General features: G+C 43.5%; 2 protein-coding genes across 2 annotated transcripts in view; one reads left to right on the top strand and one right to left on the bottom strand.

The window, feature by feature from the left end:
* The window catches only part of Hgsnat (heparan-alpha-glucosaminide N-acetyltransferase), a 28,877-nt gene extending 16,421 nt beyond the window's left edge, over positions 1 to 12,456 (bottom strand). Inside the window, exons 1-7 of the mRNA XM_051182190.1 lie at positions 12,240 to 12,456; positions 9,407 to 9,522; positions 8,250 to 8,386; positions 7,214 to 7,335; positions 5,715 to 5,784; positions 1,783 to 1,852; positions 286 to 395 (exon numbers count right to left, since the gene is read on the bottom strand). Of these exons, the coding sequence (XP_051038147.1) occupies positions 286 to 395; positions 1,783 to 1,852; positions 5,715 to 5,784; positions 7,214 to 7,335; positions 8,250 to 8,386; positions 9,407 to 9,522; positions 12,240 to 12,456 (842 nt within the window). The remainder of the gene's footprint in view (positions 1 to 285; positions 396 to 1,782; positions 1,853 to 5,714; positions 5,785 to 7,213; positions 7,336 to 8,249; positions 8,387 to 9,406; positions 9,523 to 12,239) is intronic.
* Positions 7,679 to 8,128, top strand: LOC127220365 (60S ribosomal protein L27a-like). Its single transcript, XM_051182191.1, has one exon. The coding sequence runs from the start codon at positions 7,679 to 7,681 to the stop codon at positions 8,111 to 8,113; it is 435 nt and encodes a 144-aa protein (XP_051038148.1). The 3' UTR covers positions 8,114 to 8,128.
* Positions 12,457 to 15,774: the final 3,318 nt, after the last annotated feature.

Here is a 15,774-nt window from a genome sequence, read left to right on the forward strand (position 1 = left end):
TGTTAGCAAATCAAGAAGAGTACCAAGAACTACTCTGAAGCAAGATGTTCCAGCCAACAGCTTCAGGCTTGCTCAAGGTGCCTTGGGGTTCCAAGCAGGGCCCTACACAGGCCGGCCTTGAATTCTCAGCAGTCCTACTGCCTCAGCCTCCTGCGTGCTAATTGCAACACTACACCAGCCCAGAAAATTAAAAATATGCAAAATAGCTTAAGCTAAAAATGGGTTTGTGTGTAACTACAAAATCTGACATGGACCCGTCCCTGCCACGTTATGAGCCCCACTTACCCCCTAAATGTATCCATGCATCGGACACGGAATGGCAAGGCAGATGTGCGTCGTGTTTCTGGTTGACAGTCACCACTGAGGGGGTCTGCTCTGCTTGGAGATCCTAGCTCCTTCCAAAGGGAGAGAGACGGTACTTAATAAGGCTAAGGTATAGACTTCATTATCTGGTATTTTAGCAAAGAAATTAGAGTGGGAATGAGATAACTTTTGAACAGTGATGTAGTTTTGTGAGGATCCCATTCAGAGGTTTAATTCTTCACTTTATTTGCACCATTATGCTTTTTGCTGAGTTTGCTGCTAGTCATGTTGATAGTGACACAAAGAAGTGGTTTAGGGGCTGAGAGAATAACTCAATGGCATAGGGGCTGAGAAAATAACTCAATACCATGTGAGAGGCCATGTGTTTAGCCCCCTACACCAAAATAATAATAATAATAATAATAATAATAATAATAATAATAATAATAGCAGCAAACATGTTCTCATGTAGTCCAGACCGACACGGGAACAAATGTACTGCAGAGAATTTATTAGTCCAAATGTAACAGTATATCTAGTCATTACAATGGCCATCAACACCTATTCATTTAATACTGGTGTTCAGCTCATTTATTTTCAAACAGGAATGACTACTGAGTGAAAATAGTACATCTTAAGGCACCCAGACTTCCACCCTCACTGAGAAAGAGAGGAATATGGGACCTCCATAGAAGCTGAAGACAAGGCTGCTCTTTATTAGGGACACAAGTTGGGGTCTAGAAAGAGGCCAAGCCTGAAGTGTCTGCTGCACAGGCCTCACAACTGAACCCACAGTGGAAGGAGAAAATCTATCCCTAAAGGTAGTCTCTGAGCTCTAAATGCCCACAGCACATGCATGCACACTCACACCCACACATCTCTCTCATACACATACATTAATAAGTAAGTAACAGAATAAAATAAAAAATAGATGTGAGGGGCCTGGGGCAGCTGGAAAGGTGCTTGCCCAGCGTATTTGAGGCCTCATACCACACAAACAAACAAGATGACATATGCCTGTCATCTCAGCCCTCAGGAGCTGGACAAGAGGAGGGACAGGAGTTCAGGGGTATCCTTAGAGGTCAGCCTAAGCTACATGTGACCCTGTCTCCAAGAGAGAGAAAGAGAGAAAGGAGAGAGAGAGGAGGGAGGGAGGGAAGGAGAGAAGAAAGGAAGTATGCAAGCAAGCAAGCATGCAGGCAGTGCTGGTTTACATCAATAATCCCAGCATTTGGGATCATCACACAGGAAGAGTTTAGGTACTCTTGAGCAATGTTGCTGCATGAAGAGTGTCTGTGTAGCACACACAGGTCCTGGGTTAGAAAATCAGCACAGGGAAATCACTCAAGACATATTGGCTGGCTTTCCACAATATAATTAAAATGTACTAAGCTGGACAATAATGCTCACTAAAAGGGAAATTATAAATTCAGACCCAGAAAACGTCCCAGACAACACACGTAAACTCGAATAACTCACAGAATTGATGAGGCGGTCAGTTTCTCTAGAAGTTATTGTCTTAGAAATCCAATTACTGAAGTCATCCAAACTGTGTTTAAAAAAAAAAAAAAGCCTCCATTTGTTTTCATTCTTGAATGGTAATATTTTCAAAATGACTAGTGACTGGAATAAGACTTAAGTTCAGGTCCATAACATTATGAAAGATTTTTAGAAATGGCAAAATAGTTTTCAGTCACCTCATCAGTTAATAAGGACAACGGTGGAAACACAAAGAGCCATGAAACTCTCATGACAGGTGCTCTGTCACCAGGGGTCTCACTGCCATTAAAATGCAAAGTGCAGACACATGACAACTGTGATCACTCAACCTAGGAGTGTCTCAACAGAACACATGGCAAGTAAACCATTACATATAAAAAGCGAAAGGCACACCCTCTATGTGATTGCAACTATAAACAACCGCACACAGCACACTGAGCAAGCTGGAGTGGAGAGAGCATTGGATTTTGGTTTTTTTTTTGTTTTTTTTAAGATGAGACCCGTACTTGAGCATACGTCTTCCTATAGATCCCCAGCCCACAAGACAGCTCACTAAGTAAAGATATTTAACACCAAGACTGACAACCTGAGTTTGATATCAGGAACCTATGTAGTAGGAGAGACCTGATTCCCAAGAGGAATCCTCTGACCTCCACACATGTGCATGCCCCTGCTACACACACATAAACACACACACATTCATATACATATATAAACACACACACACACACACACAAATAAACACATTTTTAAAAAACCCTCAAAAAACAAAACAAAACAAAACAAAAACACAATACCTTTAATCTCAGCACTTGAGAGGCAGAGCAGGGTGGATGTCTGAGTTTGAGGCCAGCCTGGTCTACACAGCAAGTTCCTGGACAGCCACAGCTACACAGAAAAACTCTGTCTTGGAAAAACAAAACCAAAAACAAACCAACCAAGCAAACAAACAAACAGAAACACCCAAAAAATTATATCTCAGATTGCTTTAAAACAAATCCACCCATATGTTTTGATAAACACAATGAGTCACTGAGCTTCAAATATCCACACATGGGCAGTCTTACTTGTCTAACTTCCCCCTCCTGACTCACTGCCTTTTAGTACTTTACAGAAAGCCCAGGCATAAAATCACCTCACCCATAAACATTGAGGTATCTGTAAAAGGGAAGAACTTTCATTTCTAAACATAATCATGACATTATCATACTTTACATTTATTTTCTTAAGTTTATTTATTATGTGGAGAGACGTGCACATGCCACAGTGTGTGGAAGTCAGAGGACAATTGCTGGAGTTAGTTCCCTCTTTCCATGTGGAATTGGGGTTGGTCAGGCTTGGTGGCCAGTACCATTGTGCAGGCCTTTCCCATCAATGCATTTCAAATGACAGCAATATTCCTTACTGTCTTCACACAGCCAGCTCAGTCTCCCCAGCTTACAGATGTTCTTCACACTTCAACTGTTCAAATCAGCCCCACATACAATCCTCACAACCAATGCTTCCCCTCGTAGGCACTTTCACAAACCAGGACCATACCTGGTCAACGAAGCATTGCTTATGTCACTATCTCGTGTAGATATTAAGACAGACACATCCAAGAAAACACCAAATGGAGAAGTAGAAATGCTTAAAAATAAACACTCGATTTTGACTGTTTCTTCTCCAAGTGGATGGGGATATCCTTGGCCTAAGAAATGTCCTTGAACTTACACAGGTATGCTGGGAAAAAATAGGGTAAGGGGTGGCCTTTAGCTCCTCTCCGACTGGAGCATTCAGTCTGGCCACCTAGGAGAGGCAAGATTAGTCCAATTACACAGGGAGCAAGATGACAAAATGAATGGCTCCTCCTTGCAAATAGTTTAGTTCAGTTATGTTATTATGGGGAGAAGGGAAAGATCCATTCACATGAAAAGTACCAAGAAAAAGTACACTGCCATATTAGAACAGCATGTCCATCTTACCAGAAGATTGACAAGCTAACATGTGACTCCAAAGAAATCAAACAGTGAGACTTCTACTTTCTTCCTGGGAAGCTGCTGAGTTCATGCCCAAGCAGCAAGTGACCCTTTTATCAATAAAAGGTCAGGTTTCTTAGACCTGAGATGAAACAATTTCAAAAGCCCACAAAGCTAGGGCCTGATACATAAGCGCCCTCCAGGCAGCCAAACTAAGGTTCTATTTTCACTCTCCCAATCTGAACACTGTTGTGGGATATATGTACACTGTTTGAAGATCTATTGCTGTGGTTGGTTTAATAAAGACCCGAATGGCCAATAGCTAGGCAGGGGGTATATGTGGGATTTCCAAGGAGAGAAAGGAAGAGGAGGAAGAATTGAGGGATAGAAGACACCAGGAGACACAGAGGAAACAGGAGGTGCAAGATGGAAAAGAGATAATACCACACGATAGAACATAGATTAATACAAATGGACTAATTTAAGTTATAAGAACTAGTTGGGAACAAGCCTAAGCTTTCATAATTACTAAGAAGTCTACATGTCATTATTTGGGAGCTGGTGGGTGGGTCAGGGAGAGACTCATTACAAAACACAGCTTACTAACAGACACATCCAAGAAAACACCAAATGGAGAAGTAGAAATGCTTAAAAATAAACACTCGATTTTGACTGTTTCTTCTCCAAGTGGACGGGGATATCCTTGGCCTAAGAAATGTCCTTGAACTTACACAGGTATGCTGGGAAAAAATAGGGTAAGGGGTGGCCTTTAGCTCCTCCAGAAGTTTGTGGTACTTCTGGAGACCCAAGACCCTAACAGGATCAACATGTGAAAACGCAATCTCTCCTCCCTCCCTCCCTCCCTCCCTTCCTCCCTCCCTCCCTCCCTTCCTAAGACCAGTTTCACTATGGAGCCAATGCAGGCTCTGAACTCAAACTACAGATCCTCCTTCCTCTACCTCCCAACTGTTGGGGCCACATAGGTGTGTCACAATGACCATCCTTCTTCCCTTTAAAACATGAAAGAATTTTCCTTTAAATCTGATTAAAGGGCAATTAAGAATTTATACTGTTCTTAAAGAAGAACCAAGTTTGAGTTCTACATTGGATGGCTCACAATTACCTTAATCCCAACTTCAGGGGTTCCAATGCCTCTGGCCTCTGTGAACACACACACACACACACACACACACACACACACACACACACACGGGGAGAGAGAGAGAGAGAGAGAGAGACACACAGACACACACACACACACACACAGAAAGGGACAAACACATAGAGAGATGACACACACAAACACATACACAGTATTTTTAAAAATTAAATTTTCCATTGATTAAACCAGACTAGATCTAGTTTCCTCTATTTTTCTTGTCAGTGTAGTCACCAGGATCATAGTTATCCAGTCAGGGAGGGCCAAACACCCTCTCAATCAAAAGCTTCTACCCACAAGAAAAGAAAGAGTCCTTGCTAAGGTCCTGGGCTCCATGCTGCCCTTGTGTGGCTCTTTGGTCCCCAGAATCCTGGGCTAACAGGAAGCAGAGAAAGATGGAGTGGAGGGGTCATCAAGACTCAGAAGGAGAGAAAAGGAGGAGAACCCAAGTGTGGCAGCCTTCTAAAGATACTATAAACTGCCTCTACTAACTTAAACAATCCAGGAGACTCTTTAGGAGCTAAATGTTTCTCAAACATCTTCATCTTCAGCCATTGTTGGGAGAATGGAAGGCAAAACCCCATCTGCACCTTCAGGAGCATGGCCTATCTGCTCAGATGCCCAGGACTGGAACAGACATTTCAGATGCACAAACGCTCACCAAACAAATAATACTCATCTATCTATGTGTGAATGTCCTGAGATGACATAATGGTCCCTTGAGAGCCAAATCACCCTTTCTTACATTATTTCTAGGCCTATGTTTCCCAGTCATGCCCTCCTCAACAACTTACCTCAGTAAGAGTCTCAGGAAAGATATTGCAATGATGAGTGCTAGACCAACAAGGAATGCGATGGTTACAGCTATAAAAGAAAACACAAACAAAACAAAAAAACCCGCATTATCCTCAAAGTAAGTATCAAAGCTGTTGGGGATCGTATGACCCTCTCAGTGATAGCTGGAGCAAATATGAGCGAAGCTCACATTCTCGCGTTAAACGCTGTATAAACAATTAAGAATGGAGCATACAGGGGCACTGCATGATACACTCCCAACACACCCACCACACATTACTATTATTGAAAGTCTCCCTTGGAGCTAGGGACGCGGCTTGGCAGCACTACCCTTGCATTTTCAAGGACCTGGGTTCTGTCTTCCCCAAAACAAAAATGGTATTGCTAGGTTTCGTCTATTAAGTCCCTTCTCCTTGTTTTGCTAATATATCTTAAACCCCAGACATTGTATTATTTCATACCTATGTCCTTCAGTGTGTTCATAACACATATGGATCCTACGGAGGGTCTGTGATCTCATATGTCTCCTTTCATACCACCTTTCCTGCTGAGTCATCTCACTGGACCTCAGCTGACCATTTTATATTAACATCTATATTAAATTCCTGTTACTCCAAAGGCAACTTAAGTATTGTTTTTATTTTTGTCTTCTTTGTTTCATTAATAACTGTTTTTATACTCTTGACATGCTATTTTTTCATCAATGACATTCATTACTTTTTAACTGTTTTTATATTTATTTATTCTTGGTGTGTATGTATGAATACTGCACTGCGTGTGTGGAGGTCTCTAGTGTCTCCTACCATGTGAGATTCAGGGAACCGAAAACTTGGATCCTCAGGCTTGGTGGCAAGTACTTTTACTTGCTGAGCTATCATGCTGGGCTTTATTTTAATTGCTTAAGCAGCCCGCACTGCCCCTTTGTTAATGGCTCTACATTCTTTTAAATGACATCACTCTTAGCTCTCTGTAAATGAACTCACTAATGATGCAAAGATTCCTTGCCATCCCTTAACGAGCATCACACACAGGAATATCCAGAGAGGGCTCAACGTGACAGATATTCTGCAATGGAGTTGTAAGAAAATGAATGCTGCTTACTGTGAGGGGACCTCAGGAGCGGCTGTCAGTGTCAAGACTCCTGGGAGCACTATGCCTTAAACCCCCAAACAGAAAGTGAACTGCCTCATTTCTAATTTCTTTCCATTGTATTAACTTTTTAGAATGCCTGCTTTGTGAAAAACAAAACCAAACCAAACCCTATGCTTAAGCCCAGCAATATCAAAATACACAGTAAAGGCATCAAATAGGGATGGGAGGTACAGGCCAATGGCAGAGCACACACTTGAGCACGTGAGAGGTCCTGATTTTAATCCCCGGCACCAAAAATAAACTACAGCTGTCCCATAAATAAATGAACACAATGGAAGTGTCAGATACAAGACTGAAAACTCTGAACATACAGACATGAGAAACCACCAAAGAAACATATACATACGAAGGTTGCTGTTGACTGGATTGTCATTGACAACTATGTCACAGACAATTTCATCGATTCCAGAGGAAGCACGCTGTATCAAAAGGGAATAGTTTCCAAATTCCCCAAATTTGTATTCCAGCCTAAAAAGGGCAGGTAACATGAAGGTCAATGGTTACATTAGGAAATAAGGGGCTAGGCTAGCGGTTCTCAAACTGTGGGTCACAACCCTGATGGGGTTGAATATCAGTTATCCTACATATCGAATATTTACATTGCAATTCATAACAGCAGCAAAATTACAGTTATGAAGTAGCAATGAAATAATCTTATGGTTGGGGTCACCACAACATGAAGAACTGTATTAGGAAGGTTGAGAACTACTTGAACTAGACTCTGTTAACACCATTAGCGAGAAATGACATGAATTTCTCTATACAGATCGGGAAGATTAAGAAAAATGTTTTAGCCCTTTCTGCCGCCGCCATGCCATCCAGACTGAGGAAGACCCAGAAACTCCGGGGCCACATGAGCCATGGTAAACACCGCAAACACCCAGGAGGAGGCCGTGGGAATGCTGGAGGCAAGCATCACCACAGGATCAACTACGACAAATACCATCCAGGTTACTTTGGGAAAGTTGGTATGAGGCATTACCACTTAAAGAGGAACCAGAGCTTCTGCCCAACAGTCAACCTGGATAAGTTGTGGACACTGTTCAGTGAGCAGACTAGGGTCAATGCTGCCAAGAACAAGACTGGAGCTGCTCCCATCATTGATGTTGTGCGATCGGGCTACTACAAAGTTCTGGGGAAGGGGAAGCTCCCTAAGCAACCTGTCATCGTGAAAGCCAAATTTTTCAGCAGAAGAGCTGAAGAGAAGATAAAGGGTGTTGGAGGTGCTTGTGTCCTGGTGGTTTGAACCACCCAGAGAGGTTAATTAAATGCTAACATTTTCCAAGTGAAAAAAAAATGTTTTAAAGAGAGGAAAAACAAAAACCATTTAGGGGAAGAAAAAAAAGCAGACTCAAGTTAGTCCATGACGAACAGGTACAGACCTGCAAGCTGCTGTTTCTCTCCCGGTATAATTAACTTGTAGGATGGACCCGTGCTGGGTGTTCACGGAGACGGCTGCAATGCTTGGCTTTGCAGGTTTGCCACTGTGAGAGACATTTGCCAAAGGCTGGAAGGTGCACTGTGAAGACAAAAGCCAACAGGCAGTGTCAGGGTGGCCGCTGTTGTCATTTGGCAGTCCTGAGGACCAAAGCCACAGCCTTGTACTGTTAGGCAGGTGCTTTATCATAAACTACACAGCTTGTCCTGTTAGGAGTCTTGAAAGTCTCTCAGTGGTCGGGGGCCACAATATCCAAGAGAAAAATCCAAACTCTTCCTTGTACTTTAAAAAACTTAAACTGCAGTAATTCAGATAAAATTTACCCATTTTATATTAAAATAATAACTACCATAATGGAATTGAATAATCTTTATTAATAGGTAAGCTTTGTATAAGTTAATAAATACAGCCTATATTAAATATTGTACTCTATCATTTTAATGAATACTATTTAACAATTAAATTTATAGGATCTCATGTTACATGTTTCTGTTTAATATACATATGTCACCAATTACAATAATTATGGGTATTTATGTCTTCAAAGCTTTTCTACTGTAACTTTATATTTTTGTCACACAAATATAGTTTAAAAATATCTGCACATGAGATTCTTACTCTTTTAAATTCTTTCCTTAATGTAACTTTCTAAAAGTGAAATTACTGGATAAAAACAATCATCTTAGTTGGTGGAGAACACCTTTAATTCCAAAACTTGAGAGGCAGAGGCAGGTGGATCTCTGAGTTTGAGGCCACCTGGCGTCTACAAAGAAGTTCCAGGACATCCAGGGGTACACTGAGAAACCCTGTCTTGAAAAACAAAACAAACAAAAAAATCATTTTAATTGTAATAAGAATCCCTGCCACACGTGGCCTAGCAGAACTCAACTTTCTTTTTTAAGAAAGGGTAAGAGAGAGAGATACCAATTAGTGCCAAGCATATTCTTCCTCAATCATATCCCATCTAGTTCTTTATTATTAACTACTTGTTTCCTAACCTATAAATCAGAAGGGAACAAGAAAGGGGTTTGGGTCTGAGAACATAAGAAGAATGCATCAAACAAGGCTGAAGCAAATGGTGAGGATGCATACAATACGTACCTGATAGCAGAATTCAGATTTCCAGTACACAGTGAGGCTTGTTCCCATCAGCTCATTGTGGATGAGAAGCAAAGCCTGATCCATCTTCAGCTCCACATTCTTCTTTTCATCTACATCTGAAAAGAGTCACAAACAACAGTTACAAAACAAAGCAAGCCGAAACCAAGGCACCTGAGGGCGACAGACAAAACAGAGCACAGCAGCAGCTTTTCACAAATACCCACAGGCTCCAGCATGTGGGCTCCAGCATGATGCCCCACGTATGCAGATGTACCTGTGTGCAATGCCACACACAGAGGCCCTGAGGGCCCTTCAGCACCACTCACATCCAGTGTGTGCGAGGACTGTGAGGAGGTAACACCATACATATAAACATCAAATGAGGACACCAAGATACAGATGTGTATGAAAACTCCCACAGGCAAGACCATCCCCCTCAAAGTCCAGCCCAGTGACCTCACTGAGACCATCAAGAACGAATCAGGACGCACAACCTGACCACCAGCACTTGATACAGGGCAACAAGCAGTGGGAGCATGACCACACTCTCTTGGGCTACACCACCCAGAAACAGTCCAGCCTGCCCCTACTGCTGCACCTACATGGAGGTGTCATCCAACTCTCCCAGAATCACAACTGATATGAGATGATTGGCCCCAAGTGCTACACCCACCTGCACTAACCAGTTGTATGCTGTAGCCACTCCAACAGTAAAAGAAAAACATAAATGCAGACTATGGCCCTCCCTCCCAACTCACATATGCAAGTGGGCAAGTGTCCTGGGCCATTCTGCCTCTTAATATTTTGAGACCTCTTGCATTATTCTGGTGGGGGATTTTGAATCTCCTTCTAGCTTTAATGGCAGATCTGAAAGGGGTAAGAAGTGTATAAGAAGGCTGAAGGTCAGAAACTCTCTGCTTTAGTATTCAATCAAGAGGTCCAGGTCACAGCTTGCTAGATGACATCATTAGGGTGGCACAAAGATGATAATCATTTAGGGCCTGGGGTGGATTCCCTCTCACCATGTAGACTTCAGAGACTGAACTCAAGCAGTCTGGCTTGACAACACACTTTAGTGCTGAGGCATTTTTCTCAGCCTTGTATGTTATTCATTTATTTTTACAAAGTACCCACACAGTGAACTTTCATGAGTTAAGTTTTCCCTCTAAAATAGTCTTTAAAGGTTTTATTACAATCTCAGAAGTACTGTGAAATAACCACTCCTATTCAGTGGAGCTGGCAACGGCTTTCTTACTATGTGCCATATCCAAAAATTCTTTATATTAGTGTCGTTTCCCCCCTCCCCCCCTTGGGATTTCTCTGCATTGCAGTGATTGACCTTGAACTGTTGTGTTGAAGGGATCCTTCTCCCAAAGAGTTGGGGCTCCAGGCAGGCATCACTGTGAGACCCTGAGAATCAACTGTCCTGCATACGGGTCTAAGTGGAGGTCAGTCAGCTGTAGTAGCTACAGTTTAGGTTACCACACTCCAGAAGGAAGCTTATCTGCTCTGTAGATTGCCTTTAGATTGCCCCCTCACTTTTCAACTGTAAATAGAAAAAAAGCTTTGAACATATCCTCCAAATGCTTGGCATGACTATTTCCATATCGTGCAAGTTGTTGGATGCTTGTTTAATCCCTTTCCTAAACCCAGTACTCTTAGGTTTATCTTTGTCATAATATTCTTTTTCATTTCTTCTGGTTAATGTTTAAAAAGTGTGTTTGGGTGCCTTGCCTGCATGCATGTATATACCACATGTGTGCCTGGTGGCCCAAAGGGCCAGAAGACAACATCAGAACCTCTAGAACTTGAGTCTATATGGTTGTGAGCTGCCATATAGGTGCTGGGAATTGAAACCGCATTGTCTGGAAGATCAGCCAGTGCACTTAACCTGGAGACATCTCTCCAGTCTATTGTTCATTTGTGATGGTCTTCCTTTTCGAGTTTAGTGTAACTCCCTATGCACCTGCTCATGTTTTCTCTATACTTCGGCATCCCTTCATGGTCTGAATAACTGTATTTCTATTTCTTCATCTTTAGTCGAAGTTTTATGCTTTGATTTCCCTTGTGGGTTCTAGACTCCCAAAGCTCTTGTCATTATTACTTGTTACTGTATAATTCAGGACTATACAAGAGTCCCTCAAGCCTAGCTAGACACCACAATTGCCTGGGAAGCTTAAAAAAGAACAGCAATAAAAATTTCAAACACCCAGAGCAGACTCCAAACTCAGGATGACTTTTTAAAATCGCTCCTCCCCCCAATCACAAGGCTCCTAAACTTCTGAATTCTTATGCCTTTCTTTGTACTTCTTTGTACTTTCAATGTATTTTTAAAGTTCGGAAGGTGGAGGGTGTGTTTCACACAGACACCGCTTCTAAGTCTTAGCATGGGTGGGTGGTGGGGACGGGGCAGGCAACACACCTCGCCAGGTGACAGGCCCTACCCCAAACAATGCGCAATGGGGGTCTGTCCACTTGCCTCGGTCCTGCAGCCAAACTGGCCTCCGGACAGGAGTTTGTGAAGCGGTGTTACAGGACCCTGAGGACCTAGGGATCGAGAGAAGTCCCAGAATTCCCGTTATTCATTTCCCCTTAGCCCTGGTGAATTCGGAGGCGGACTGAGCACCCAACCCGGGCGCCTGCAGCTGAACCTGGGAAGCCAGGCCGGGCCGAGCCGGGCTCCCGGTGGCAGCTCCCGCGACGCCGCCGGCACTGCAGTCCACCTCGGAGCGGACCCGGCGCCTCGCTCAAGTCCTGTGCCCCGGGGGTCGTGGGACGTCCCCGTCAGGCCCACGCACGGTGCCCGCTGCCCGGAGCCCGCGCGGCCGCTCACCTGGCTCCGCCCGGCGGCCAGGGGCCAGAAGCTTGGCGCTCAACACCGACCCGGCCAGCAGCAGCGCGGCCAGCGCCGGGCCCGCGCCCATGCCGCCTGCCGCCTCCCTCGGGAAGCCGCGCTCCTCTATCCCCGCTGCCGAGCTGCGCTCCTCTGTACCCGCAGCCGTGCCGCGATCCTCAGCCCAGCGCCTGCGCAAACTCGAGCCGCCCGTCATCCGCCGCTCCGGTGTCGTCACCCCAGCAGTCCCGCAAGGAAGGGGGCGGGGCCGCGCCTCCAAGGCCCCGCCCCCTGCCTTGCTAAGCCCGCCCCGCTCAGTGGGAAAGTATGCCCGGCTAGCGCCGTCCCTAGCAGGAAGGAGTCAAGCCTGGCTGTTTTCGTCCTCAGTGTTTCCGTCCCGTGGGGAGAAACATCCAGAAGGTGGCTTTGCTTCCCGACTTACTCACTCTCACCACTTTCCGGAATAACATTCTAAATTCTTGCGTCCTAGCCTTTCAACGTGCAAACGGGTGTTACGGGCCTATGTCCACTTTCTAGGAGATTCCTGGGTCATAAACAAGACTGCAGAGCTTCCCCTTCATATGCACAAACTCTGGATGTTCACTATTTGGAGGGAAAGATACACCCCCTAAAAGGTCTCCTGTTTCCGGCACCGTGAAAAGGCCACTGCTAATCCTCTGTGGAAGATAAAGGTGTTCAGGGACAGGTCCCTGCAGATCCACGCTGCTGTCTGTATTCCCAGTGAAACCATCATGTGTAAAAGAGGTCAGGCACAATTTGAAACAAAATTATTTCTAATTGCAAAATCGCGTGAGCAATCCAAATGGCCGTCGCTGGGACATGTTATGCAGCGATGGAAATGTCCAGACCTTCACATATCCATATGTGAAAGTCATGAATAAGATAAAGGGAAACAGGCTGCATTTAGCTTTGTAATTACATTATTCAATTTCTTAGATGGACTCATTTACAAATCCAATTATGCAAAGAAACAAACGTGCGACTACATTAAAAGAATCTCATTCTAGCCCGGCTGGATGGCACACACATTTAATCCCAGCAGAGGCAGGAGCATGTCTGTGAGTTCAAGGCCAGCCTAGTCTAGTGAGTTCCAGGATGGTCAGGGCTGTAACACAAAGAAAGGACAACAATAACAAAGATTTAAGGAGCCAGAGAAGCAGGCCCTGAACACCAGAAAAATCCAAGAGAGCATTCAGGCTTTCAAGGCCACAGGCTCCAGACCCCAAGACTGAACTGCTTGTAGGGTTAAGGGTGATGCTGCTACCTGAGGGCTGCATACAACACTACTGCTTATGGCTGCTGCCCCTGCTGCTCCTCCATGCTGGCAGCCGATGAGGAAAATTAAAGGTGAGGGGGTGACAGCAGCCCTTGCAGAGATCCCCTTGTGTACCCAGGAGCTCTCCCCAGATGGAGCAGAACCCTCAACCTCTGGTATGGAAGAAAGTGGTGGGAGGTGACACAGAGCTCAGTCATGGTTCCCCAGTTAGGAACCGAAGGAAGCAGCTCATAACTGCTGCAACTCCAGGTCAGGGGTCAGATTCTCTTTTCTGGCCTTCCTGGTCTCTGCATGTACACAGACTCCTGGTCATTGTATACCCATACAGCCTTGGTCACTGCATACATGTACACGCTTAAATGTAGCTAAGCACTCATAAATCCAAAATAATTAAAATATGAAAAGAAAAAGAAAACCCAAATTTCTAAGGAATCTTGGCAAATTCATGGAATTAGTGATTAATATTTAAAATAATAAAATGGCTAGATGTCTTCAATAAAACTTATGTGGAAAAAATAGTATCAGAGGGAAATAAAAGCTTATCTTAGAAAACTTGTAATTGTGTTAAGTATATGCACACAAAACCCACACCTCTGCCTTGTTACATGGAAACAGAGAATGACTCTGGGTTTCCATTTTTGTAATATTTCTCCTGTTCTTGTAATCTGCATTTTAAAAACAAAATCACAGTATATATATATATATATATATATATATATATATATATATATATTTTAAAGGTTCTAAAACTCTGTGATAGTGGGTTAAACAAGTGGAAAAAAAACTGTTGCAGAATATTTGCACTGTGTGAAGATGTGTTGCTGTGATTGACATAACAAAATGATGTATGGCCAATAGTTAAGCAGGAGAGATAGGTGGGACTTCTGGACAGAGAAGATGATCAAGGCAAGCAGGAGACGACAGGAAGACACAAAATGAGTGGGACACACAGAATGGGAGAGAGGTAAAAGACATGCTGTAGAGTATAGTTTAATTAAAAGAAAAAATGAGTTAATAAGTTACAAGAGCTAGTGGGAAAAGCCTAAGCAAATGGCCAAGCTTTATTAATTAGTAAGTCCCCCTGTCATTATTTGTGAGCCGGCAGCCCAAAGGAAAGTCCAACTGCACATGGCACTTCACACTGGCTTTTCTGTTGGGACTGCCAGCTTGCAAATAATGACATGGAGACTTATTATTAATTATAAAAGTTTGCTCTTTAGCTTGGGCTTGTCTCAACTTGATTCTTTCTCCTCTTCCTTTCTCTTCTCAGAAATCCCACCTATCTTCACTTGCCTAGCTACTGCTCGTTCAGCTTTTTTATTATACCAATCACAGCAGTACATCTTCATGCTGTACAAATACTCTGCAACAGAAAGCAGACATATTCAATGAAATAACTAGACTCTAGCCTCCAAACTGAATCTCTTGAGCCTTAACTCAGCAGACGAATAACACAGACTATATGCAAGGTTGGATTGCTTAATAAAACATTGGAGGGGGCTGGAGAGATGGCTCAGTGGTTAAGAACACTGGCTGCTCATCCAGAGGTTGTCAGTTCAATTCCCACATGGAGGCTCACAACCATAAGTAATGAGATCTGGTTTCCCTCTTTTGATATGCAGGCTGTATACATAATAAATAAATAAATCCAACAAAAAAAAAACCCATTGGAATGTGTGTTTAGCTATTTATTTTTAAGACTTTAGACTTCTCCCTTCTATACCTGAAACAATTATAAAATTAGATTTTGTGTGTGTGTGTGTGTGTGTGCATTTAAAAAAAAAAAAAAAAACATGCCAAGACTGTTGGAGCATTCAAAGCCCACCCACAGAAACATATAAAGGCACACATCAGAACACACACTTGACCAGTTAGAGCAACCCTGTCAGTCACAGCTCACTTCTCTTCTTATGTTTCTTTTTCTAATTTGTGCCAAGTGTCAGTTCCCTGGTTAGAGTGCAGAAGACTGTAAGCGAACACCGTGCCTCTGACACCGTGCCTCTGAAGTACGACAAGACTTTCGTGTTTTACATCCTCATTTGTATTCAGGGTCCTATTCTGGGTCCTCTCTGGACGTTGCACTTCGAGATCATTCTGTTGTAAATGCCCCTGAGGTTGACTAAAATTGCCCTCATCCAGGGAAAGGACCAGACTCACTCAGCTTGTGGTCTCTTTTAAGTTTTCCTCTTTGAATACAACAGAGCAGTGAGTACTGGTGGAGTTGGGTAAACATCTCCC

The sequence above is a fragment of the Phodopus roborovskii genome, unplaced genomic scaffold (assembly GCF_943737965.1).
Source record: "Phodopus roborovskii unplaced genomic scaffold, PHOROB, whole genome shotgun sequence".
Taxonomy (NCBI): Eukaryota; Metazoa; Chordata; class Mammalia; order Rodentia; family Cricetidae; genus Phodopus; species Phodopus roborovskii.

What these genes read in the sequence shown, in the direction of transcription:
- LOC127220365 (XM_051182191.1), top strand. Translation starts at nt 7,679, where the DNA reads ATGCCATCCAGACTGAGGAAGACCCAGAAACTCCGGGGCCACATGAGC.